Raw genomic sequence first — 26570 nt, forward strand, 5'->3', positions numbered from 1 at the left:
TAATAATACTTGGATGACTTGTATAGCGCCGTTTTTGTGCAAAAACACCTCAAGGGCGCTGTACATAAGGGTAAAAATAGATTTTTTAAATTTCATCGATATTTTAATGCGGTACACCGGTGTCCCACCTACAGTTGACAGGTTAAAGAGAATTTTGTTTTTGTAGTAGTGTACTTAGTGGATAAAAAAAAAAATGTTTTTGTAAGGAAGTTGAAGAATGAAACAAAAAAATATTGTAGAATAAAATGGTGAGTCTAAATTTAAACGGAATTGATAAACGTATCAGTATCTTTGTGAATTTGCGGGGTAAGAGGGGACAGCAGGTGGGTGTTCCAAATTCAAAAGTGTATTCTTAAAAATGATTCGCCTGCACTATTACAATGAATTATTTGAACATCGTATTTCTTGTGTTTCTCTTCGTAACATAGCTGAGTGATGCTAGTAACAGAGGGACTATAGCCTCAATGATTGGGATATGTTGTGAGGCTGAAGGGAGCGGAGAGATAAAGGAGAAAAGAGAAGGAGAGAGTGAAAAAGAGATTGAGAAATGTCGGAATATTTAGGTCTGGTATCAGGTCATCAAACACAGCTAAAGTCAAAGGCAACGCCAACGTTTTGATTCTGTCTTTCACCATGGCTATGCCGAGATTCGAAAAAGTGCCACATTACGTAATATTGATTGTATGTGATAGGTATCTATAAGACATTTCGAACCCGTGACCTCGGAGGTCTTCAAATGCTTTTTGAAATAGGTTTAAAAAAGAGTATTAAATTAATTTAATGAATTTATTAACTATACGGTATATTCTGTATGCTTTGGATATAAAAATGTGATAAAACGTATACTTTTCCGCATACAGGATACCTTTCCACAATGCCAGTTAAAATGCGAGTTAAATAGATTAAAAAATTATACAAATTGATTGTGAAGTATTCAAAGTGTGTATGAATGTAAACATGTAGTTTTTCTTCGTTTCTAAGAAAGTCGTCTATAGCAAAATGTATATATAAAGTCGTCTAAGGACATAAGAAATGAGGAGTACACCGAACCAACCTATGTTGCTAATGTAGATTCTAATTCTTAACATACAAGACACTACCTACGGCCAGTTTAAAGCTTTTATAATTATCTAACGAATGTGTGGTGAAATGTCGAGGTGTCAGACACTTTGGGGTGGTCTCCGGGTTGAATTTTTCCCAGAGAAACGGGCAAAAGAATGCCCGGGATCATTTTGGATCCATTCCACCTCAAGTGCTTGATTTGCAATAGGTGCAGTTGGGTAAACATCGAGGTGACATGATTGCTGTGAGCTGCTGACAAGGACACAAGGTCTCGGAAATCTGGTATGCCAGAGTTGTTGAAATCTAGCATTGTAGAGACCTGGTCTTTGCGATATTGCAAGATCTTGTCATTTTGACCTGATTTGGTGCAGAGATCACGGTGACCTAACAAAACGACCCTAAGATCTGTCAACACGTTGACAAGATCAATACGATCCGTCATCATGGCAAGTTCGTTAAGATCTCTCAACAGAGCGACTAGGTCAATACGATCAGTCAACATGGCGACCAGGTCTTTGCGACCTGTCAACATGGCAAGTTCGTTAAGATCTCGCAGCATGGTGACTAGGTCGTTGTGACCTGTCAACATGGCGAGGTCAATGAGACCCTTCAACATGGCGACCAGGTCTTTGCGACCTGTTAACACGGCGATAAAGTGAGCGTGAGAATGACAACCAACAACGGGAAGAAAAACATCTTTTAGAAAAATATGCGAACGAGTGAAATATTTCTGAACACCAAAAAACCCTTTATAAAACAGTAAGAAATCATCAGTCTTCGATCGAGCGCTAGTGGTAAAAGCTACATCTGCAGAATTGACTATAAGAGAACCTCTATTCATCATACTCCCATGATCATCTACTCTATCATCCCTACGGACACACATAACACTTAATATTATAACCTTATCATCTAAATCATGTTTCACAGCTAAATTGATATGTATGTTGTTGGACTTAGAGTAATTGCTTAGGACTATGGTGCAAGGGACAATACTCCCTATTAAAGTGAATCGAAAGCACATATTTTCAAAAGACAGTCTTGCTACAGGCATGACTTCATTGAGCTTTATAGCGTCTCCAGACAGCGTAATCATCAATCCAATAATCTCTTTTAAATCATCTGCCTGCGTAAACATGGCTTCACCAAGCTTCTTCGTGTTCACCCTATCAACCGTGACTTCTGTTTGCGCTGTCATGACTTCCCCAAGCTTTTTCATTTCTCCTGACTGCGTAGTAATGATTCTGCCAAGCTTTTTCGTGACTTTTGATTGCGTGTTCATGACTCCTTCAAGTTTTTTTGTGTCCGCTGACTGCGCAATTATCACTTCGGTAAGCTTTTCCGTGTCTTCTGATTGCGTAAACACTATTCCACCATTCTTCTCCGTAGTTTCTGATTGGGTAATCATAACAACCCTAAAAATCCCCTTGTTTTGAGACTTGGCAATCACGAGATTTTTCGAGTCGCTCGACTGCGTAGTCATAACTCTTTCAAGTTTTTCCTTGTCTTCTGACTGCGTGAAGCGGGAAACCATCGCCTTCACATTAAACCTAACAATACATAAACAGTGAGCAACATTGTCTAACATTAATTTGTAAGTGCGTCTCTTAAAAATATCTATAAATAGTCCGGCGGTGGCGCAGACAATTGTGCAGGTACTGGCTAGAATGAGCAGTGCTAGGTGCGCCACGGGGGCATATATAGCGACCCACAAGATGGCCGCCACGTACAAGAAGATGGCGGCCGGCCCGCGGGAAGCGGTGGAGGAGGGGGGCGGGTAGACCACGTCGACCTCGGCTATCTTAAAAATAGAGAGCAACAGATGCGAGGAAATGTCATAGTCCTGGGAGTTAATCTTGGACTTGATGGTCTCCAGCAAACCGATGCATTCAATCTGGAAAAAATAAAAAATACAATCATGTGGGTATAGCGCCATTAAGTTGCAAAGTAAAAGACTTATAGGGCCTTCAGACATATTGAATTTGCCCACCGTTTGAATACATGTGGGAGGAGATAAAAAGTGGCTTCAGCTAGCAGGAAAGTCTGTAGTCTGCTTTACAACAGATAATCGTTGGAATTATAGTATCATCAAATGGCATCCTTAATTGGGAAAGGGAATAAGTTTGTCACATTCAATATTCACATCCATTCCATTTTTTGTAGGATCACGAGTACCCCAAGGCTCCAAATTAGGCACAATCCACTTTTACATATTTATTTCTTTCTTTCTTTGGAACTCCAAAAGAACTTTTGTGTTTATTTCTTTGAATGTATGTGTGAAATATTTTCCTTTTAATTTTGTTAAGCTTGTCTAGTCTGTTTTAAAATATATGCACACTGTTCATTCAACTGCCTTTTATCTTTTAAAAAATAAGTTTATTTTATTTTATTAGTGTTGTCTTTCCCGAAATGAGTTTTTTTTAAACTCACTGGGAATAATATATTATTTTTTAAACTTCCGATTTAGTTGTCCAGGTTAAGTCTTCCCCAAAGGAAAAACTTAACCCTTCCACTCACTTTTCCACAAATGATCAGCTAGTCAATCAACACTATGTAAGTGCATTATATAAGTAAAATAAATACAAAACAATACAAGAACAACAACACGTCAAATCACCAGATATCAAATGGGAAAAAAAAATTCACCGTCTCCAGATATTTTCATATCAGAGGGTTCGGCTCGGTAGAACTTCTAACAGGGCCTATAAATCCTACTGATCCCTCAACATAAATATTTAAAAAATCTTTTGTTATCCTACATGTATTCAAAATGACCGACTTTTGCATCTTTATATATAATTTTTTTGATAGATCTAATACGCCTAAATTTTTAATTAGAGAGCTGGGTATAATGCCAGTAGCCGAAATAACGAATGGTAATATTTTTATAGTCTGAGAATGCCAAATTCTTTTTATTTCATTTCCTAAATCTGTGTATTTTCTTATTTTTTCACTAACAGATTTTTGAATATTACTTATTATTAATGTTATTATTTTGTAATGTAACGTATTGAAACGTATTATTTTGTAATTTAAAAAAATAATGCAAAGAAACTGAATTGAATTTAAGATAACAACACTGCGTGGATGGACATGATGAGTGCAGTCAAAGACCGGCGAGGATTTCTAAGAAGTGACAAGTGGGTTCTCCAAGGGTGTTGGGCGTGGTTTTATTTACCTTGTCATTATCAAGAAGCAGCAATGGAGTGGTGGCCCTCTCCTTCTGCGTGGAAGGAACGGCAGCTGTTATGATCATGTTCTCGTTGGTCACGTTGAAGAGGGTCAGCGTGCAGTTTGTCTGGAATCATCATCAAAATAACATTTATTTGTCACCTTAAACATCGTCTTTATCTGCAAGAAAGCGAGGTCCGTAGTCTACATAGAATTATCTCGGTAGCAAAGATGCATTATATGTATACAATCAACACTTCCAAAAATTTTTGAATCCCTTGTTCTCGATATAATTTATACATCAATACTCAAAGTAATTGATAAAAACCAACATTGATTCTTTACTGGAAGTTCAACTGCTACTAACCTGCTACTCTACCACAACTATATTACGGAATCTTTTTCCAACAAAAAACAAGTCGACAGTATCTATACAGACTTTTCAAAAGCTTTCGACAAAGTATCCCATAAATGATTGCTTAGTAAACTGTATGCATTGGGAGTGAGAAGCAAGTTGTTGGATTGGTTCTCGAGTTACTTGTCTAAAAGAATTTTATTTCTCAAAATTAAATATTCCAAACGTAAGTTATTTCATGCAACTAGTGGCCTACCGCAAGGGAGTCACCTTGGTCCAATTCTCTTTCTTATATTTATAAATTATATCATTAATTATTTTGACGATGTAGAAGTTCTGCTTTTTGCCGATGACATCAAATTATATAAAAGAATATCTAATATAAGCGATTGCCTAATCTTACAGTCAAACATCGGGAAATTACATAATTGGTGTATAGCTAACAACTTATTCCTCAATATTGATAAAAGAAAGACATTAACATTTTGTCGAACAAAGACCCCACTATTATTCACATACACAATAGCAAGCGAAATGTTAGAAAAAGTGAACGAAATTCGGGACCTTGGAGTTATGTTTGACACTCAATTAAATTTTGTAAATCACATACAACAAATATCTAACAAAGGTATGAAGACACTGGGATTTATAACCAGAACCATCAAAGACTTCGACTCGTTGGAGGTTATAAAAATCGTGTATCTGTCGCTAGTACGCAGCTTGTTAGAATACAATTCAATAGTGTGGTCCCCATACTACCAGATTAATATAAAAAAAATTCGAACGTTTGCAGCACAAATTTTTATGATTTATTAAATTTATTAATTGTGTACCTACTCGAGCAACTAGGAAACATATTATTCTGCAACAATAACTTTAGTACCAACTATCACATACATGCACCTATTTCTCGCTTTCACACACTTGGAAACAATTCACCTTAAATATCGACCGTTCCATGATAACTCAACACAGTGACGATTCAACACACTTTTAAAAAGTGATATAAAGTCATTAGAAACGTTGCAATTTTTTTTGACCTAACCTAACCTAACCTATTTAACCCAGTTAATAAAGTTTTTGTTTCATCACTTTCCATGACTTTATATAACTTTTTAAAGATGTGACGAATTATCATTGTGATGATTTATCCGGTTACCATCCTGATGGTATGAATGCGGTATTAACTGGAAAAGGAAGGATAAAAATAGACAAGCATTTATTTGATACCGTGGACATTGGACTGAAACAAGATGGTCATCATGAGGTGTGTAGCGAACTTAACAAAGAATTAAAATATAAAAATCAACAGAAAAACGTATGTTTATAAGTTGGGATGGCTGTAATTTCGATGTGTTGGTGATTTTTAGTCCGAATGTATATGGGTAAAGCAAAAATTAGTGATGTTAGGTTATACTTGCTAAGTTAGGTTATAATTTAGACAAGAAGAAAAAAACTGAGTAAGCCAAAGTCCCTACCCCTTCATCAGCCAGGGTAAGCATGTATTCCTGCAGGATCCTGACTGCATCCTCAAGACCCAGGCGCGTATGAGGCCTCAACAGGGCCTCGTCCTGGCTACTGAAGCCTAGCAGAAGATAGACACCTGGAGGGAGGCTGTATTCACCTGGTAACATAAAGAATGTCCTGTTAATGACTTATTTGATATATTTAATTTCAATGCTGAGAGCGCGTGCCAATTCAGTAAATATTCTCAGAGACATTATCATAGGTAAGTAAGTTCTGGATATAGTAAGAGATGGCTTACCAGGGTTGGGCCGCATGCAGATGAAGGACCCGCTGTAGCAGTAACAGCGGCCTCTGTAGGCTTGGTAGGCCGGCGCGGCGTGACTGTAGAATGCCAGCGCCGTGCGACACGGGGCGTGACGCACGCACACGGCGTGGCACGAGACGGACAGGTGGCCGTCACAATGACACAGCTCGGAGCAATCCAGCTCGGCATCACGATAGAGCTACGGCAGATGAAAACAGTTTGATCACACTTGTTCCAAAAGAAGACAATAGCTTTTCAATTGATCAGAACATCTGTATTTGAAGAGATAAACTGATAGAAGTGACTAATAGAGGTCTGGGGGTCAAAATGTCTAAAGTAACTGGCGATATCAGTGTTCTTTCAAATCAAATTCGTTTATATTTTGAGGGTAAATAAATGTTTAGTCTAGCTAACTAACTGTTGTCGTTTCTCCGTAGGGGTATGCAGAGAGAACGGTCTGCTAAAAACATCGGTCTTGCCTCATTTAAGTTTATACATCATCTCATACGATCCCTTATGTTATGTTTACACTTAACATGGCTCGAATCAAGTATTTGGTTCAATTGATCGTGTCCTGTCTTCCTCGGACATCCCGGACTTCTCCTAACATTATCCTAACGCTAGCGTTATCTATTATCTATTATCCAGATACTCAAACCATCTAAGCGTCCGTTTCTCAATGTAACTCATTACGCGTCTTGCATTCTTTGCTAATCCCCACTTTTTTCATACGATCGTACTCGGTATTACCACCAGCGTGACTTTTAAGTGTGATAGGGTGCTAAGTTTTACAAATTCGACATTATTGATGCTGTTTAGTCCAAAATGATTTTTTATTCTTTTTGGAAAATTGGATTTTTTATATGAAGATATTCAGGAAATATCAGCTTGGCCGTTTTAGTAATATTATTAGTACACCCAAAAGTCACGAGTCGCCTCTGATTACTACACAGTTATTTATTTATTTAAATGAAATGGACGATTCAACTACTTTTTCGATAATTAAAAAACCAATGTGCTAAAAATAAATGTTTAAATTATTTAATATTAAACAATTCAATGATAATTATTACCCTTCTAGTATGCCCTTTCTGCACAAATTGATCATCGAGTTCTGGTCTCTGCACCACGCAATATTTCACCGGCTCTGGCGTTGTTGACGTTGTTGTTGTCCTGGTCGTCGTCTCCCTCTCCGTTGTAGTTGTCACAACAACAGTCGTGGTCTCTTCCTCAGTTGTCGTTGTCAGAGTTGTGGTCTCCGCAATGATGACTTCCACTTCTTTAGTTCCCTGGTTGTTGACAATCTCCACTTCGATGTTTCGGCCATTCTTGATTTCCTGCTCCATCTTGGAGTGGGTGGATTTAGGGGTTAGGATGATTATAGGGGGTGGTATTGTCGGGTGGGTGACCATGATCGCAGTGGTGTGTCGAGGGGTTTCTATTTCGGGGATGGTTTCGTGGATGGTGCGAATGCCGTTGTCAATGATGGTGGTGGAAGTCGATCCGTAGGTCTTGATGTGGAAGTCGCTCTGAGATTCAACTGTAACAACAAAAATAACACGAAAAATCAATGTCATTGATTTCCTTCTGGATTTGCCAACATAATCAGTATCGGTGACAACAATGTGTGCATTGATTTTCCAAAAATACCTAAGCACTGACTACTGACATATATATATTTGTTCTGTTCTTTGAAAAGGATCTTATCGCCGCAAAAGCATGGGACCAAGTACTCCAACTTCTGACATTGCCTATACATTTTAATGGCAGTATGCTACATCGGAGGGGTCCCACACCTTCCCAACGACGGTATAAGGAAACTGATAGTTTACCTATTGTGTCGTACACGTCAAGACTCTAATATTTTTTATTAAAACATTGGTAGCATGGTACACTAGCGCCTCCTAGCGTTATGAGGCTTGGTTTACTTTCATATGTTTTAATAGATTTTGTGCATGATTATGCCATGCTACACTAGCGCCTCTAGTGGCTAGAGTTAAATATGATACTCCAGGGTGTTTAATGGAACCAATGCACTTAATTTTAATGTTTTTCGGCCCCATGAGGTATTTTAGAGGACTGTTAAAGTCTCCCATTGAATTCCTGTGACGAGATAAGAATAAACACATATATTCAAATAATTACCACTATTAAATAAATGTACAATTTTTCTTAATAAAAAAATAGAGAAGGGCTTTGAACAAGCAGGCATTCATCATCCTATAGGATTTAGGCCAAGTAATACTTTTTTATTGACTATCTTCCTTATGCTCCTACAAAGCTCATAACGGACTAAACTGAGATCAAGGCATCGATGGGTGTCGGTGTCCTATTGAATTTACAGTATTTGTGCGGACTCCGCTTATCATATATAATATATTTATTTTATTTTATTTTATTTATTTAAACGCCCATTGGGCTTTTACATACATTGTTATTAGTGTTATTACATTAACTATGTGACATTTAAAAGTTTACGTACATATATAAATAAAATAGTTATTATATCTGTAGTACATAAATGTTTTACAAATAATACAGAATACCATTATGGAGAACAGTTTTTTTTTTTTTTTTTTATATATTTGCATATATAATCTTTCATATTTTTACTACAATATTTAACCGTCTTCAATTATTGCGCGAGTGAAACACATCTTGGTCTTTAGTTATATGAGTATTTCTCAAAAAAAGTGTACATTTTGGAAAAATAAAGTGTGCCTACAAACAGTTCAAAAATTTCACATGTTTTTAATTAATCATACAAAAAAAATATGCACCATTTTGTAGAATAAATATTAGGCTTTAAAATATCGAAAAATAAACATTACAATCGTATTAATTCGCAAATATTTGAATTTTTTTTTAAATATCGATTTTTACCTTCCATACAAAATAAAATTGCCACCCTACCCACCTCATTTGTTTATACTTCATAAAATGCGATAATAACGTTATAATATGTGATTTTTTGTAAGTTTTAGGGTCTTAATTAAATGTAGTTTCTGTAAAAAGGTAATTTTCTATGGGGTTTCATAATAAATTAATAATTTATGCACAAAAAACTAAGTGAGACATCACCATTTACTTTTTAGTAACTACTCTTTAGTTACGTTTTATTAGTACTTCCACCGTAATTTTTTAACCCATTTGTAAAATTTAACATGGGCAACACTAGCCTCTTTCTGATTAATTGTTGGTCTGACTTCTCCGCCATAACATTAATTGTTAAAATCAGTAATAACGTGTTTCTTTAGTGGGACCACTATTTCGTAACAGAAAATATTTTAGCCTTTTTTCACAAAACGGTAAGTCTTTTTCTACTCATCTTTTTGTAACATGTGCGGTACGAACATTGCTAAGCTTACATATTAACACTTTTAAATTTTATCAAACCATTGACTTTTTATAACATAAATTCTTATTACAATTTCGTAACGTTTGTTATGAATTTCGTAACGTAACGAAAAAGTTCAATGTAAAGCTGAGTGTACACAGTTACAACGTGATTAAGAAAAGTAAGTGTGTCTAGCATTTTTATGAAAGTCTTATGTAAGTTTAGTAATAATGTAATATATTATGCACAATGCACAAATATACATATGTATTTAGATATAATAGGAAAAAAATAAAATTTATTATACCATAGAGCAGATCTGTTGATGGCGCTGGAAAGTAGGTAGGTTGTAATACATAGGATGCGCTGGAAATTCCTGATGGTCAATGGCAGAGCAGGTTTCGTCGGACTTGTATGTTTTATCATCGCGATTATATGGCATTATACATAATGACAAGTACTTGAAGATCAAGCTGAGCCGTCCAATACTGGTTTTATTTTAAATAAGCTTGAGGCACTCATACACACTATCCGTTCTACAGGCGCTCTATACAATATTTATAAGTGCCTTAAGTTTTTTATAAAAGCTTATTTAAATATAAATTTATTTTTATTTACTCTAATAAAACCATAACTACAGCATAATTTTTTTTAGGAATGCCCCCAAAAACCAATGCCAAAAGGCAAAACGCTTACAGAGAAAGACTGAAAAAGGAAAATACAAATAAATATGAGGAAATCCGAATTAAGCATTTAACAAAAGTTATAGAAAATATCAAAAATAAAAAAATAAATTCTTACAGAAGAAGAAAAAGAAGAGCTACGGGCAAAGTGGAGACAAGCCAATGATAAAAGAGCTAAAAGAAAGAAAAAGGCTAATCCTACGACACAAGACAATAACTAAGACTAATAATGATGCTATTCCCATCGAAACTGGATTATATAATAAATCGGAGATGTTATAATAGGAAATAATAATGCCATAGAAAATAACACTGATATTGAAAATATGAATAGTGAAAATGAAGATTCTAACAAAATCAAAGATAAACCATGTGGAGTGACTATCTTAAAAACGAAAAACTGGAAAATATACATAAAAAAAAGAAAGTGGTTTGTAAGGGCCTTATCTCTAAATCTCTATCACTAAATGACTATATTCATGCGCCAAAGCGGAGTGATAAACCAAAGACTGAAAAACTGACCAAATGTGTCTCGGAAAGATTTCAATTATTATAAAGATGAGGAAGAAATTTATAAAACGCTAATGGATGTGATTCAAACTAAATAATTGTATGTTATTAAATTTTTTATAGTTTAAACAGTGCCTGTTCTTTAATTTCTTAAGATTTGTTGAATATTGTGTTAGGTACTTCAATTTGGGAGCTGATAATTTGATTAAAAAACATTTATTTATACTCCCTTGTTTTTTTTTAAACCCCTTTGGTATAACAAAATACAAATATTTGGGTCGTGAGTTTATGTATGTTTGTAGTATGTACAATAAATAAAAAAGTAAAGGATAATTACTTACATTTAAAAAAGACGACAACTAATTAAATTGAATAAATAATAAAAAAAGTAAAATAAAATTTGCCATTGTGTAAACAAGCCTTATGTTTACTATTTAGTTACGTCTTATGACTATTTCGTAACACTATTTCGTAACTACATTTTCGTTACGTACATTTATTTTGAGAAATACTCATATAGCGCATTAAAAAAAGTCTTTTAATAAGATTTTTTTTACATTAGCTTCATACAGAGGCCCTAAGGAAAATAATTTCCATCAGGGCCTACGTCATCTTTGGGGATGCTGTATGGATTGTATTTTTGAGGAGTGGAAGGATTAAGTACGGGTCTTAAAGCGACATTATGTTGTAGTAGGGAGGAAACACAGAGGTCAGAAAATCGTTTCACAGCCGAGCAGTTGAACTCAAGAATGAGTCGTAGAACAGTCCCTGTTCATGGTACGAATATCAAACGTGTACAAAAGTTAGGCACGCTTTTGGCGTGCTTCTCGATTATGCACTGGTGACAAAGGGATCGATGGTGCTAGTTCCTTGGAGTATCTTCTATTGAAATACCGGTAGAACAATGACAGCTTTCCCACCTGATGCCTGTAATCTTAAGATTGCAATCCGTTTGTGATAGTGGATACATCAAACGGATTTCCTCCTTAACTTGACTATGTGCTCATTTCTGCACATAGCCATGTTTGAATCGTAAAAATTCCCAGATATCAACCTTCTTCCAGTAACAATCTTATTTATATTAATATGATGCACAAATTAAATATCAGAAGATATCGTAGTTACCTGTGCTGAACCAAGTTACTTCCGATGCCATCGACTAACTTCAGCATTACATTTTGAGCTCCATCATTTCTCCTCCACCATACGAAGGAGAAATCGAACTTACAAATTGAAGTGAATTATGATCTCTAGAATTTAATTGAACATACCAAATCGCAAAGGCCACGTGGAAAGAATATCAGATGACAGGATACAGAGGAATACTGACCAACGCAAGGGTTCAGCCAGAGCAGCCGTTGCCAACCTAGACAGTCGTACAGCTGCGTGAAGTCAGTCCCCTTGCATGCGCAGGCTGTGCGAAGGTCAGTCCCCAGCATGGATAGTACAGCTGACCGACATGCTTCGGGGGCGCCAGCACAGCGCTTCGTCACCGAGTCCACAGCGCAGGATTGCTCGTACAGTTCCAGGCGGCCCCTGGAATAAAACATGGTTTTTTTAATTACCATTCGCGGTAAAAATCACTAAACGGCTCTCGTACTCGGCTGGCATAATTGTGTTCCGAGTATATACAAAAAAATACAATAATGACAGCGGGAAGGCTCCAGGTAGTATGCAATAATCCAAATTCGTTCCAAGGCTTCCTTTCAGATACTCCCTCATGGATGTTAACTTTTAATAACTCTATGAGTAATAGAAGTAATAGTAACGATAATTATGCATATCTTCCAATCCAAGAATGCTATTTTGGTACAGCTTCCCGTCATCTTATATTCATCATCAAATGATCTTTCACTATCAGTTGAAGTTTATTAATCCCGCCAGAAGAGTCTTAAAAGTTTCGTTCGGTGTTCTAAGCTGTGAATATTCCTTAAACGGGTTAAAGTTATAAAAAACTACGACAATGAGCGAGTTTCGACAAATAAGCTTCTTTTACCGATCAAACGATGCCATATATGTCTGAATCAAGGAAACAACCCATCGATTTGCGTGATCGAAGAGGTTTGTCATAATAGATCAATTATCTTCCAATTAAATGATCGAAGCAAAGATATTATCAATAAATCTCAATGAAACGTGAAATAGGAAAACACAAATAAAATTAATAATAGTCGCAAATGGGAATTGAACCAAGATCCCTCTGTCTTACAAAACTCTCGCAAATTGAGCTATCGAGACCTTGTTATATTCGGTCATTTTTAAAGATTTAAAATTAAAATTGAAAAAAAAATCACTAGCAATATTTACAATTGACTTAGGAGAGTGTTTTTTGGTGAAAGAGAGGATCTGGATTCAATTCCCTGTAGTGACCGTTTTTCTGTGTCTTTTTCTGTTTTATATTCCGTTGAATAATAATAATAAAATCTTCCCTTTTCATTACAAGTGGAGATAATGGAATCTCTTTTCTCCCGTGCATTAAAATTGAGTTATTATGAAGTAATTATAAATATATTAGATGGTGTTTTTTAGTGCAACTGTGTTGTTTTCTGTTTCAGCCTGTATTTGGTATCGATATCTTTTCTATTTTTGATCTTCCTTTGTTTTGTATCCAGCTTTTTATTTAAGTTTTAAATGTTGTGAATTATGAATGAGGGTGGGATTTTGTCGTAGAGTTTAGCAACATAGTAAAAGAAGTTTTTATGACCAAATGTTGTATTTGTACTTGCTTGTTGGATATGTTTTTGATGTAGTGTGTCTAAGTATTTGTTGTTATTTTTTATGTTTTGTATTTATGAATGTAAAGGAGTATCGTTTTAGAATAGAGTTGTTTCATTGAAATGATGTGATTATTCTAATTAATAACTCGTAAAGAGAGTGACCTGCATTCAGGCTGTTCCCTGCAGGACTGGGCCAGGACATGGCAGGCGGGTAGCGGTGCTCCGGGCTCCCTCTGCGCGCACACCGGGTGAAGTTTCTCCTGCGCGTTCATGCAAGGGTCTTCCTTGTTTTCTGTCTTCCTGGAAGGCACAAAGCGAACATAGGATCACAAACTGTTAGTGGCAACCTCTAAAATGATCCCTTAATTGACAGGTGAATATAAAAAATTACACTATTATTTTTGTATTGCACTTACTTGCAAAGACAGAACGCAATCTCCAAGTTCCACTGCACGTTCGGGGTCCGGTAAAAGTTCCGCAGGGATCCCATGCAACCTTCTCTGTCACACCTGAAAGAAAATGTCAATCTAGTTATCTTCAAAACAAAAAAAAAATTGTACGACAAATAACCTAAGTACCAAATTCATCCAAATACAAGATTTCTTATTTTGAGATGTTTAAGGTTATGATTTAAGATTTTCACGGCCAAAAGTATTTTTCTTATTTGTTTTTGGGGTGTTATGCCGTGTTGCGCTACCTCCTTCTTTAGCCAACGTTTCGGACAGCATTGCAGTGTCCATCATCAGGGCAGATGTGTTATTTTACACGTTTCGGACAGCATTGCAGTGTCCATCATCAGTCACTTCTGCCCTGATGATGGACACTGCAATGCTGTCCGAAACGTTGGCTAAAGAAGGAGTTAGCGCAACATGGCATAACACCCCAAAAACAAATAACAAAAAAAAATGTTTAGGGTTACTTAAACAATAATCAAATGTATTCATTGCTTCAGAAATTTAATTCAATAGCACCATTCTTCTGGACATGCTTTTCTGTGCTAGAACATCTGTTCTGCCGTGTGGTATGTTAAGGAAGTCGTGAAGTTTTCAGGGATGTATAATTCATTCCTAGAGGAATGGAATATGAATCAGTTCCATGCATCCGCATATAGATATACCAGAGGATTTATTCTTGGATTTGTTCATGCATATACGTATTTATATATAAATAAATAAATAACTAACCATCATGTAGTTTCCCAGATAAGTCAGGCCGCCAAACACTTTGGTTTTGGCATACACTCCCTGCCTCTTTCACACTCATACACTTGAACCAATCGCTGTGGAATTCGGGGAAAAGAAATGACCATTCATACCGTCTTTATCAGTATTATCGATCAACTCTGTTTGAGACATCCTTGATAGTTGAGAAGTGAAGTATATAAGTATACGAGGCGGGTTTGGGTATCGCCGCCCCGGAAACCATTTATTAGATAACCAACATCTCTACCATGGATCACACCAGCTGGTTCGCCACGTTTGATGATTTGTCATGGGTGCCTGGGTTCATCAGGAGGGGTGTGTTCAGATAACACGCCTGTCCACCTGCTGCGTACCACGCCGGATCTAGAGAGGCTGGTTTCGGGAGACCCTTTGACTTCGTAAACTGGTCTCTCCTGACACATCTCCTTGCGCCGAAGCGGGAGGGATATATTCATTCGTCCGTCATTTCTATACATACTGAACACTAGATTCCTACTAACCCCTCATATCTATTTACTTTATAGAACTTCCTCTTCTTTCCCTTCCTTAAAAAGACCCGCCACACAACATCCCCAAAGATGACGGAGGGAGGACTGAACTTGAGATCTGCTTTAATCCAACATGACGTCTTTGGATTTGCCTACCAACACCGAGGCACCCAAATCCCAAAGTCACCAACAAATGGATAGCTGCCCAAATAATGAAACGGAGATGTCGAATCATTATTGTTTTTGTTGTTGTATCGTTATTATTAGTTTTACGATGTCGTTGTATTATTCTTATTTGTATTATGTTATAATCATAAGATAGACCTTTGCCTAGTTCGGGGTATTTTTATTAATAAAATAAACTACAATATCTCATTTGTTATTCTAATTCTTGACATGGCCTGACTCAGTTTCATTTGATCGGGCCATGTCTTCATGGGGCGTCTCCGACTTCTTCTATCATTCACATAGATTATCCTTAGACTCCTTTCTTTTTTCATTCGCTCTACATGCCACCTAAGCGTCTCTTACTCATAACGCTTACATCAGCCTCGCATTCTTCGCGAATCTCCACATTTCTCATCCGATCTGAGATATATGCTGTTCCTACACATCTTATTTCTACACCAATCAGTCTGTTACTGTCTCTAACTAACTAACTAATTAACTAACCATCACGCCGTTTCCCCGCAGGTGTAGGCAGAGAGGACGGACCGCCAAACAACTCGGTCACACCACACACTTCTTGCCTCATTCACATTCATACATCGTCACATACATACTCTTCTATTATTCTGACTCTTGACATGACTCGAGTATCTGATTCACTGGGTCGTGCCATGTCTTCATCGGGCGTCCCCGACTTCTGCTACCATTCGCATTTGCATCAGATATCCTCCTTACACTCCTTTCTTTGCTCATTCGCTCTACATGCCCAAACCATCTAAACGTCCCTTTCTTAATCTTACTGACTATGCTTACATCAGCCTTGCACAGTTTGCGGATCTCCACATTCCTCACACGATCAAACATGGTTTTACCACACATACGCCTCAGGGATCTCATTTCAACAGCATTCAATCTACTTTCATCCTTTCTTTGCCAGTTCCATGCCTCACTTCCATACATCAAGGTAGGTACCAGCACTCCGTTGTGGACTGCTAACTTCGCTTCTTTGGACAATTTTTTGTTAGCGCCAACGGCGTTCATTCCTCCATTAACGGAATTACCTGCATTTACCCTTCTTTCAATATCTCTATCAGCCTTCCCATCTCTCGTAAACATACTGTCTCAAGTTCTTTAATAACTATCTGATCAGCCTACCTGGAAGCATCGCAAGTCTGCAGAACCGGGGTGAGAGCCGTGGTGCAGGACTTGTCTCTGATGCAGCGGTCCAGCGCGAGATGACAGGTGCTGTGCAGCGAGACCCGAGGACTGCCACCCTCTGCACCGTCTGTTTCCCCGGCCCCGATGCGCTCTGACAAGACGACGGCGAACAATGCAAGTGGTATTAGTATTGCAGAATGCGTTGGTGCTGGTTCAATGAATTACAAGGTGAACAATAAATAATAATATTTTTTTTCGATTTATTAAAATTCTGTGTTTTACGCTCATACCGCGAAAAAAGTTTTTATCTTTACTCATTGTACTAACAGTACTTTTGCAATGTATTAGATAAAATAATTGTAATGTTGTAATTATTATATTCAAAAATAAAATAAAAATTATACACTTTAAAACCCCTAAATCACGATTCGGACACTAACATATTCACTTAGGGGGGTGGGTATTGGTTCCGCCGCCCCGGGGACCATTTATTGCAAGCCAACACCTCTGCTATAGGTCACATCGAGTGGTTCGTCACATTTGGTGATTTAGCAGGGGTGCGCGAGTCCGTGGGGTGAGGTTTTTCCAGATCTTGACGGCGGATTCATCTGCCCACCAGCTGCGTGGTGGGCTGGATTGGGAGAGATCAGTTGAAGGAGACCCTTTGACCTCTATCTGGTCTATCTCAACCCATCTATCTCGACATACTGACCTCTTGATTATACCCACCTCTCATACCTTTTCTCTTTCCTCAGGGCCTCCTGGGTGAGGTTAATGTAAAAAAAAACTTGGTGAACTTTTGTTCACGTTCAATATAAGAGAAAAATTAAGTGTCTATGTCTGATTTCGAAATATATTGATTAATCTCCTTGTGATGCCCAGCTTACCCCCGGAAGTTATTATTAAATAAAGCAATTTTTTTGTATCGCATCTTTTTATTTTGGCGTTTATGAAGAAATCCTTTTAAAAGTTTGAGAAGTTTCGCGGTATGAGCTTGAAACACGGCATAAATGAACATCGGGAAACATTTAAAAAAACAGAATTAAGAAATTGAACTTTTTTTAATCATTTAATTTAATCAAAGGTTCATTAGACAAAAAAGTGCATCAAACACAAATCCGTTTACACGTGGTTGTGCTCAAGTATGAAGAATACATCTTTGCACATTAACAGGAGCCGAACCCATTTGATCAAAATGTTTAAATTACTGATTACTTATTGTAAAATTAGATATCAGCATCAGAATACTGCCTTGTCAATAGATAATAATGCAAATGTAAAACTTTTTCATTAAACAATGCGGTAGTGCAAGAGTTCAAAAATTCAATCAAAAGAACTGAAAAGCAGTTAGAAGTGAATAAATAAAATATTGCAGGGTTAAAAAAATATTTCGATTTGGAAAAATTGATGTCCAAACTCCAGCCATAGAACCCTCTGGAACAGGAAGTATTAGATAAATATATTTACAAATTTTTTTCTGGATTAAACTGGGGTCCATATGAAATTAAACATATTCCTAAAAGAAAATCAAGACAAAATGATGAAGATAATACCATTCAAATCTATGGCTGTCACCCTAGAGAATAATGATTATTTGTATCTTCGAAATTATATATTTTGAGCTTTGAATCTCGATTATCTCAGACTGTCAAGGAGATGATCATGTTTGGACAATGAAGATGATGATGCTGATGAAATGATTATGAAGACGGGGCAATGGATTGATGCGGGGATCGCTTTCTAAATGCCGCTGGTTTAGAAGATGAGCTAAAGGCAAAATCCGGTGCTGTGCTTGCTACCCTGTGCTGTTCAAGGTCAAAACAGGCTTCTTTAGAAGTCAATCTGACCTCTTCGGCAACTCACCAGATGTCTCAGCGACCTTCCATGATGGATCTAGTTGACTGACATTTGTAGGCCCATGCTTTGGTTTTGGTCTCGTATCAAAGACTTACCTTTCTCTTGAACTGTTGAAAAGACAGCATTGTGACAACTCTTTTAAAGATTTCTTGGCTTTGAAAGACGTTTTTGCAATTTGGTCAAATGCCAGTAAAAAGAGAAAAGTAAGGCGACGTTGATCTGCAGTAAAAGTTGGATTTATTGCGCTCATAAAGTCCTTTTAAAAGCAACTAGCAAAAAATGTAACAGAACTGAAAAAAAAAAACTATAATATCAGCAAGTTGCTCTTACGAAGTCTCCCAAAAAAAAACAGTTCTAAAATAACTGTTATATTATTTGTAAGTTGTACTTGCAGAACCTTTTCAAGAGTAAGTTACAAAAGGAAACAGTTTTGTTTTAGTAGGTTCTGTTGGATTTGCAAGTTGCTCTCAAAGAGTTGTTGAAAGCAACCAGTTGATATAACATTGTTCCGTTTGAATTTTTCTCTCAAAAATGAGATTCTTTGACAGCAACTTGCAAATTAATGTAACAACCTTCTGTTAGTTATGTTACATTTCCAAGTTACCTACTTTAAAACTTACAAATGAAGCAGTTTCTTTGTTTCTGTTACATTTGCAAGATGCTTTATGAGACTCTTTGTTAGCAATTTGCGCAACTTTTGCGTTATTGTAGATCCAATAATTGCCTCACACCAAATACCAAAACCTCAAGATGGACCGAACAGAATCTGTGTTACTAATGCTATAATAATAGGGTAAAATGGCGTCAACTGTGGGAATGGGGTAACATGGTAGCACTGCCAAAAGCTGTTCCGGGTGATCCAGCATGCCAATAATTTTATAATTCAATTTTAAAATGTCGGAGAAAAACATGACAAGGGTAAAACGGACGGTACATCACTAGGGGAACTACAACGACCAGCTAAAAAAGCAATATATTGGCAACTTGTAAAGCGTTTAAAAATGGCGTCAAGTTATCAAACGTGCCATGGACTAAACCATTAGATTTTGGTGTCACTATTCTGGTTCGTTCTAAATACTACATTATATACAAAAGTTAAATATCATTATTGTAAGCTAATAATTTTTAACAATTATCATTACACAGTTTTAATTAATACAAACGTCCAGTAGTTTTAATTCCTTATTTACAAATTTTCAATTTTATAACAGTTTTATTTTAAATATCATACCAATACCATGGGCCATTGCCTTTTTAGCTGGTTGTTTTTATGATTTTTTTTATTTAACCAACAATCGGGAGATATAATAATATTTCAAAAATTTAAAAATTTAAAAGGGTAAATCTTACGATAACTACGGTTCACAAAGGCGGAATTTCAAAATCTTACCCCCCACAAATAACAAAATATAATATCATTATATAATCAGCATTCAAACAGTATGCACCAGTAGCAATAGTTCAAATATAAATAAAATTATTTCAAATTTGTTTCAAAATGCAAAAGCATGCAAAAATTTTAGTATCAAATTTTTAGTCAGTAATTTATTTGTAGTAATTTTTAACGAAATACATATAATTTTTCAAAAATATTTTTTGTTTGTTTTTTTTTTTTAGTTGTTCGTTTCAAATAGATGACAAATGTGTGTTCGAAGTTGCGTACATATTTGAAAAAAAATCAATGAAAGTAAAATACAGCGTTTATCAAATGTGTCAGAAGAAGGGAAAATGAAAATATACGATTATATTTATATAATTTAAGATTTTCACTTAATTATGATTGTTTTACTTTGGGATGTTGATAAAAATTACGCCTCTTTCTCATTCTTGTGTAATTTTTTTGGACAGTTTTACGGTGTCCATCATTAAAGACAGACGTGCAGAGTGCAAAAATGTTATTTTAAAATTTTCAAGTCACTCTTCATATTTGTCCTGACGATGGATACTGCAAGACTGTAAGAAATATGGCACAAACGAGGAGGAAGCTAAATTCGATACAAAATCCCAAAAGTTACCAACATACCTAAAAAAATTCCGCTGATAGCTTTGTTTTAGCCCATTACGTATGTATCAGAAATAATGGTCACAGTAAAGCTCTCAGCGGAATGACGATAAGTTTTTACGTTGGAGAAATGGAAAAGGCTAAATGAAATTAAAAGCGCAAGATAAATAAATATTATGAGGGTAAAAATTGTAAAAAAACAAATCATTTTTGCTGTAGAAGAAGTGAACAGAGCTCCACGAGATGTAATAACAGTAGATTTAGTAGTAGAGGAGGAACACACAACAACAAATTGTCCAAAAAGTTGGCACATACTCGTTCCATCATGGTTCTTGTGGTGCGTTCCTCCCTTTCGTCTTCCCGGTCTTCCAAACAGTCTCCTATGGCCCTCTTCCATCACGTGAGGACTGATGTGGTGCTCGTCAATTTCAAAGCCGTCTTCTGGACCAAGATCGGCTCCGGAAACCCATTCCGTTGAAGATGAAGAGGAGGTGGTTTTGTTGGAGGGAAGAGTCTTTCCGTCCGGGTTGGGGGAGTTCACTGTAAGGGATACACAGCTCAGTTGCTGTCCTTGTCCAACGGGTCTTCCTGCGGCCTTACACGAGAAGCCAACACATTCTCCGGTCAGACATCAACTCAAACAGACGACACATTCTTTACAAGCTATCTAACTAATCAGCATAACTTCAAACAAGTGACTTTGGATTGAAATTTTAACGATCAATGTTATTTGTGTAGAGACTTTCGGAGTATTACGCAAAATTATTGCTCGCCCTCCTCCCCTTTGAGCCAACTTTTAGTTGGTCTTCGAGTGTACATTATCAGGTAATTTGTCAGATTTCATAAGATGTTGTCAGAATTCATCAGATGTCATTATCAGATTTAATCTGGTGTCATCGTCAGATTTCCTTAGACTTCATTAGATTTTACCAGATTTGATTAGATTTCATCAGATTTTTTGATTTCCCCAAATTTCATAAGATTTTATCTTATTTCATCATATTCCATCATATTTCATTAGATCTCCACAGATTTCTTCAGAAGGCATTAGATGTACTTAGATTGCATAACCCCCTGTGGAAATTGTCCGAAACATTGGCTCGATAAAGAGGGAGAGCAACACGTCAATACCGCTTAAGTCAAACAAAATAACTTCTATATTTTTCCTGACTCCTTCGATTCTCTTATCTGAATTTGAACTCACATTAATTGATGAAAATCGAGTAAAACATTAACACGTGTAAACTCTAATCTTTATTATCATTAATAAATTAAGATATTAATTTATTCAATGAATTACACTTTATTTTTTAAAGTAGTAACTTATGATGTTAAAATCATAAAATGAAAAACAGAAGCTTTGCACACATCAATGAATTAATAAGAAAACACTAACAAGTTTCGACACAACCGTCTCTTTGTCAAGGCATGTCTGAAGATAAAGTAGTTTAATAATATCTGCTGTTACGAAGGCACAGTTGTGATGAAATCAGTATGATTTTCCTAGTTAATAAAATGATATGGTCAAAGATATTTCACGAAAAGTCCAAATTTTGCTAACCTGTTTTTAGAAATTCTAATTTTCAGTACATACACATTCTTTTAATCAATAATAAATACCAAATACTTGGACGAACTTATGAAATAAATTCTTCTTAATATTATTAAAATCGGTGTGAAAAACATTTATGTTAGTTGTTTCGATTCGAAAAATTTACCTTTGAAAAGAGGTGTAAATAAAAACATAAGCATCTCACGCCACAAGTAAAACAACTTTGTTTAAGACTAAATACCTTTCTTTGTTACTTTCTACAACTTGTTAAAGACTTATTCCTATAAATTATATTTTATTTCATAGTTAAGTAGCCGAGTTTTCTGCTTGTAAACGCGAATGATGAAAGAATTTGATCAATCGAAATCATAACTGTACCCATCAAAAGTGTAATTCAAAAATTACAAGGATTGCAGTCTTTTAAATACCGACGTCTGTTAACAGAATAATCTGTTAGTTTTGAAGGAATTTCAATGGAATGTTATTTATCCATTAGGCACAAATTTTTGCCATAAATTGCAATAAAATCGAAATTTAGCACTACTAGCCTAAAATGAATATGCTTCTACAACAATTCCTATGTTTCAAATAATAATTTGTATTCCCTAAGTCTCTTAAAATGAACATCTAAACATTTCCTGGCAAACTCGGTGGGCCGATTGAATTACGATGTTTTCTTATGGTAAATAGAGAACATTTGATATTGAAACGTGGCAATTTATAGGAGAATTTACACATTTTTGTAAGGGTAGTTTTATTTTCGATTTATAGCTTACGTCCTCCATTCAATCGTAGATTTTGTAATAAAAAAATTTAATTTAAAATCTTTAAAAAATAAAAAAGGTTTTTTTAATAGTAGGTCTGAATCCTTTACATTCAGTACTTTAATACTTTGTGAAGCTCAGCGTAATTTTCCCACTTCCTGTTGTAGGCAAGTTCAAAGAAAAGCCTTTGCAACAAATGTTTCTTGGGAAACTTTCTAGAGTTATTATTATACTTTGGCAGGAAGCTGAGGATACAGAAAACTTATGAAAATACTGATATATGATTTTTAAATTATCCCTGAAAACTAATTTTAATAGATTCTCTGCATCAAAGCCTATTTCAATTTCACTTATATTGAGCGAACGATTCACTATTCACAGCTTCGCTGTGTTTATTATCAGTTCAGAAGTCATCAGATATCATAAGATTTCATCAAAATTCATCAGATTTCATCAGATTTATTCAATTTTCATCAGATATCACCAGATTTAATCAAATTTCATCAGAAATCATCAGATATCACCAGATTTAATCAAATTTCATCAGAAATCATCAGATTTCTTCATGTTTCATCTGATTTTATCAGATGTTATAAGATTTCATCCGATTTCTTCTAATTTCATTACTTTTATTACATTTCATCAGACATGCACCCGGATCCATTACGGATTGCATGTGATTGTCAGAAACTTTGCTTCAAGAAAGAGGATGATATTTATTTATTGATTATTTTATCAAGATTCAACTCTCCGACAATCAATCAACATAAAACTTACTAACACTTTAATAAAAAAACACCTTCTGGGAAAATAGAATATTGACCACATCGGCACTGAAAAAATGACTCAATATGAATAATCGAAACGAAAACAATATCATTTAAATATAATATATTCAAAAAACTAACACTGTCGCCCAACGTGGGGCATATTTTAAACATTTTGTATTGAGTTTCCCTATTGACCAGTGTATTGTGTTTTTAACAGTTATTTCGTAAATTCTCTTAGAAATTCGCTAAGAGATACTTAGAGGAGGTAATAGACGCTGTCTAATGCCTTTTCGTCCTAAGGGGTTTTGGAGTGTCAATGTTACTTGACAAGTTTTATAAACTTTTGCTAACAATGAGAAGAACCGGAGAATATTTCGTGTTAAAATTATCATTACGTTAATCAAATATTTCACACTGAATTATCTGAACTCGTATTATTGTTGGATTGTCGGGAGTGGCACATTTGCAAGTAGTAAACTATTAGTATTAGTAAACTATTATAGTACATCTATTCAAACCTGATCCATAAACATAGTTAAGTTACATAGATCGTAAATTTATAAGAGAGTTTCTTTCAATCTCGCAAGAATCTCACTTAGCTAATAAATGTTTAATAAATTTAATTTTTAATTTTATTGTTCCTTCGCCGGATTTCGAACCTGCGATTTCTAAGTACTAGGCCGAAGTCTTCTTACCTATTTACATTTGTGAAATTCAAAACAAAGAACAAGATTATTATTTAGGGACAAACTTATTAAAAGATTTATAAAACTTAACGTAGGTAAAAATTTAATACAAGATTTTTAAAACTTCATGCAAGTAAACATTTTATACAAGATTTTTACAACTTTTCGCAGGTAAAAACTTAATATAAGATTTTTAAAAGTATCTGAAGTTGAATACAAGGTTTTTTCAATTTAATGCAGGTAAAAACTTAATACAAGATTTTAAAACATTATGTAGGTAGTAAATTAATACAAGAGTTTAAAACTTAATACAGGTAAAAACTTAATACAAGATTTTAAAATACTGTGCAGGTAATAAATTAATACAAGATTTTAAAGCATAATGTAGGTAAAAAATTACACAAGTTTTTAAAAACTTAATGCAAGTATGCTGAAAACTTAATTCACGAATAAAATACTTTATTTAATATCGTAGTAAAAATTGATAAGTATGTGTATGTACTGAAAATTTTCCTAGATCAATCTTACATCATCTATCAAACACACAACATCTTCTACATAATGCATAATTTTATTTATTTATTATTTAATATTAAAATATATTATATACTTATTTCTCACCAGAAGTTTCAAATTTAACATTTAGATAAAAGTTACAACAATTTCTTAATCATCCAACTATTGTTATAATATATATTTTAACGGTTATAAGATGAAAAATTAACACCAAAAGCACAATTAAAGCAATAAGCCAAACCATATTGTGCAGACACCAAAGAAAATAACAAAAAAATTTTAAATTCAACCAAAAAGTTAAATAAAAAAATAATCGATGCGAATTTTTAAACTGAAAAAAAAAGGTTTACGAAAAGCTTGTTTTGCAAAAATTTTAAAAGACTTTAGTTACAATCAAATGCAGCTAGAAAAGTTTTGATAGAATGCATGTGACAATGTATATTGACAATGGGTAATGATTTTTGATTCGGTACGTACATGAATTCGTGTTTAAAATTAAATATTCCCTAAAAAACATGTCGTCGGGAAAACTAACCTAAATTTAAAGGGTTTAATTAAAATACTTTCTAAAAATAATAATATTAAAACATTAGTACTGGTATTTCAATGAACCCTGCTCGCAGGAACAAAATATATACTAAATGTTGTAGATCATTAATTGTAACTTCTCGCTGTTTCTCATGAACGAAGCACGTAACATAAAGAGAAGTTACAAGAACAGGAATGTAGTATTGCTGGAAAAGAGTGGGTCTGTTAACAATTGTTGTCAGCGGCACGAGAACGGGACGTTTCTCCGACTAGTTCTCACGTTGAACCAGCTGACAGCACTCGCCTTGCTTATTTTATTTAATCTAAGTCATTACAAGATCTTTATTAAAACATCAATTCCTATAGCTTCTTCCTTAACCCACGTCTCGAAGACAAAAAATATTCCAAAATCTAAAATTTCAACAAAGCATGGAAAATTTATGAAGCTAATCAAAATATAATTTTATTAAATAAAAAATCTCAAGTTATTCCTAAGACATAAATTCAAGTGAATAATGGTTCTAAAACGAAAGCCTTTTATTGTTTTTTTTTATTCTGGTCAAGAGAAAAAATTCAAAATTGTTTATTAAATAATCATGTGTGTGTGTTTTAATAATTGATAAATGATACAATGTGTGTATAACACTATTTTATTTTATTTTTTTATTGTACATTTAAATATTTAATAAATCGTGTGCATCGTATGATAGTGTGGAATGAAAGAGATAAAATATTGTAAGAAAGAGAGAAGAATAAAAACAGACACCAATTATCCATAGAGATCGTAAGATTTAGAAAAAGGTAGAGATATTCATAATGCAAACAACAAGAAATATGGAGAACATGCAAAAACATGCAACATTTATATATAAGAACATACAATACATTTATAATTCGCTTTCAATTCGTAAACCAAGACAATAATGTTTACAACACAGTTTCAAAATCTAAAAAACACTTTTGAAAAATTCTAAATAATGTGCTAAACAAATTATAAATAGAACAAAAACTAAAATGTGTATATCACTTTTTCGAGATCAAAAAGAGATGTAGGTACACAAATTTATTGTATTCAGAAAATATTTCTACCCATTCTTCATAAAACTCTGGTTGAAATAACTTTTTTCAACTTATTTATTTTTCTAGATGGCAGTGGTAGGTTAAACTGGTTTGTGCAAAAATTAAACAGGTCGAACAAAGTAGTGAATTGGAAAATCATAATAATGTAGTTGCATTTAATTATTTTTATTTTTTATTCGTCCAATTTTATAAG

The 26570-nt window shown here is 34.8% G+C and overlaps 1 protein-coding gene across 1 annotated transcript in view; it reads right to left on the reverse strand.

Annotated features, from left to right (window-relative positions):
• Positions 1 to 26570, reverse strand: part of Gfrl (Glial cell line-derived neurotrophic family receptor-like) — a 116491-nt gene continuing 89921 nt past the window's right edge. The window contains exons 6-15 of the mRNA XM_089649110.1: positions 20683 to 21021; positions 16620 to 16830; positions 14023 to 14115; positions 13769 to 13906; positions 12220 to 12425; positions 7433 to 7899; positions 6354 to 6558; positions 6067 to 6212; positions 4241 to 4360; positions 1 to 2956 (exon numbers count right to left, since the gene is read on the reverse strand). Of these exons, the coding sequence (XP_089505236.1) occupies positions 1127 to 2956; positions 4241 to 4360; positions 6067 to 6212; positions 6354 to 6558; positions 7433 to 7899; positions 12220 to 12425; positions 13769 to 13906; positions 14023 to 14115; positions 16620 to 16830; positions 20683 to 21021 (3755 nt within the window). The 3' untranslated portion in view covers positions 1 to 1126. The remainder of the gene's footprint in view (positions 2957 to 4240; positions 4361 to 6066; positions 6213 to 6353; positions 6559 to 7432; positions 7900 to 12219; positions 12426 to 13768; positions 13907 to 14022; positions 14116 to 16619; positions 16831 to 20682; positions 21022 to 26570) is intronic.

This window comes from Hesperophylax consimilis, chromosome 29 (assembly GCF_061612785.1).
Source record: "Hesperophylax consimilis isolate HC1 chromosome 29, BYU_Hcon_1.0, whole genome shotgun sequence".
In the NCBI taxonomy this organism is placed as follows: domain Eukaryota; kingdom Metazoa; phylum Arthropoda; class Insecta; order Trichoptera; family Limnephilidae; genus Hesperophylax; species Hesperophylax consimilis.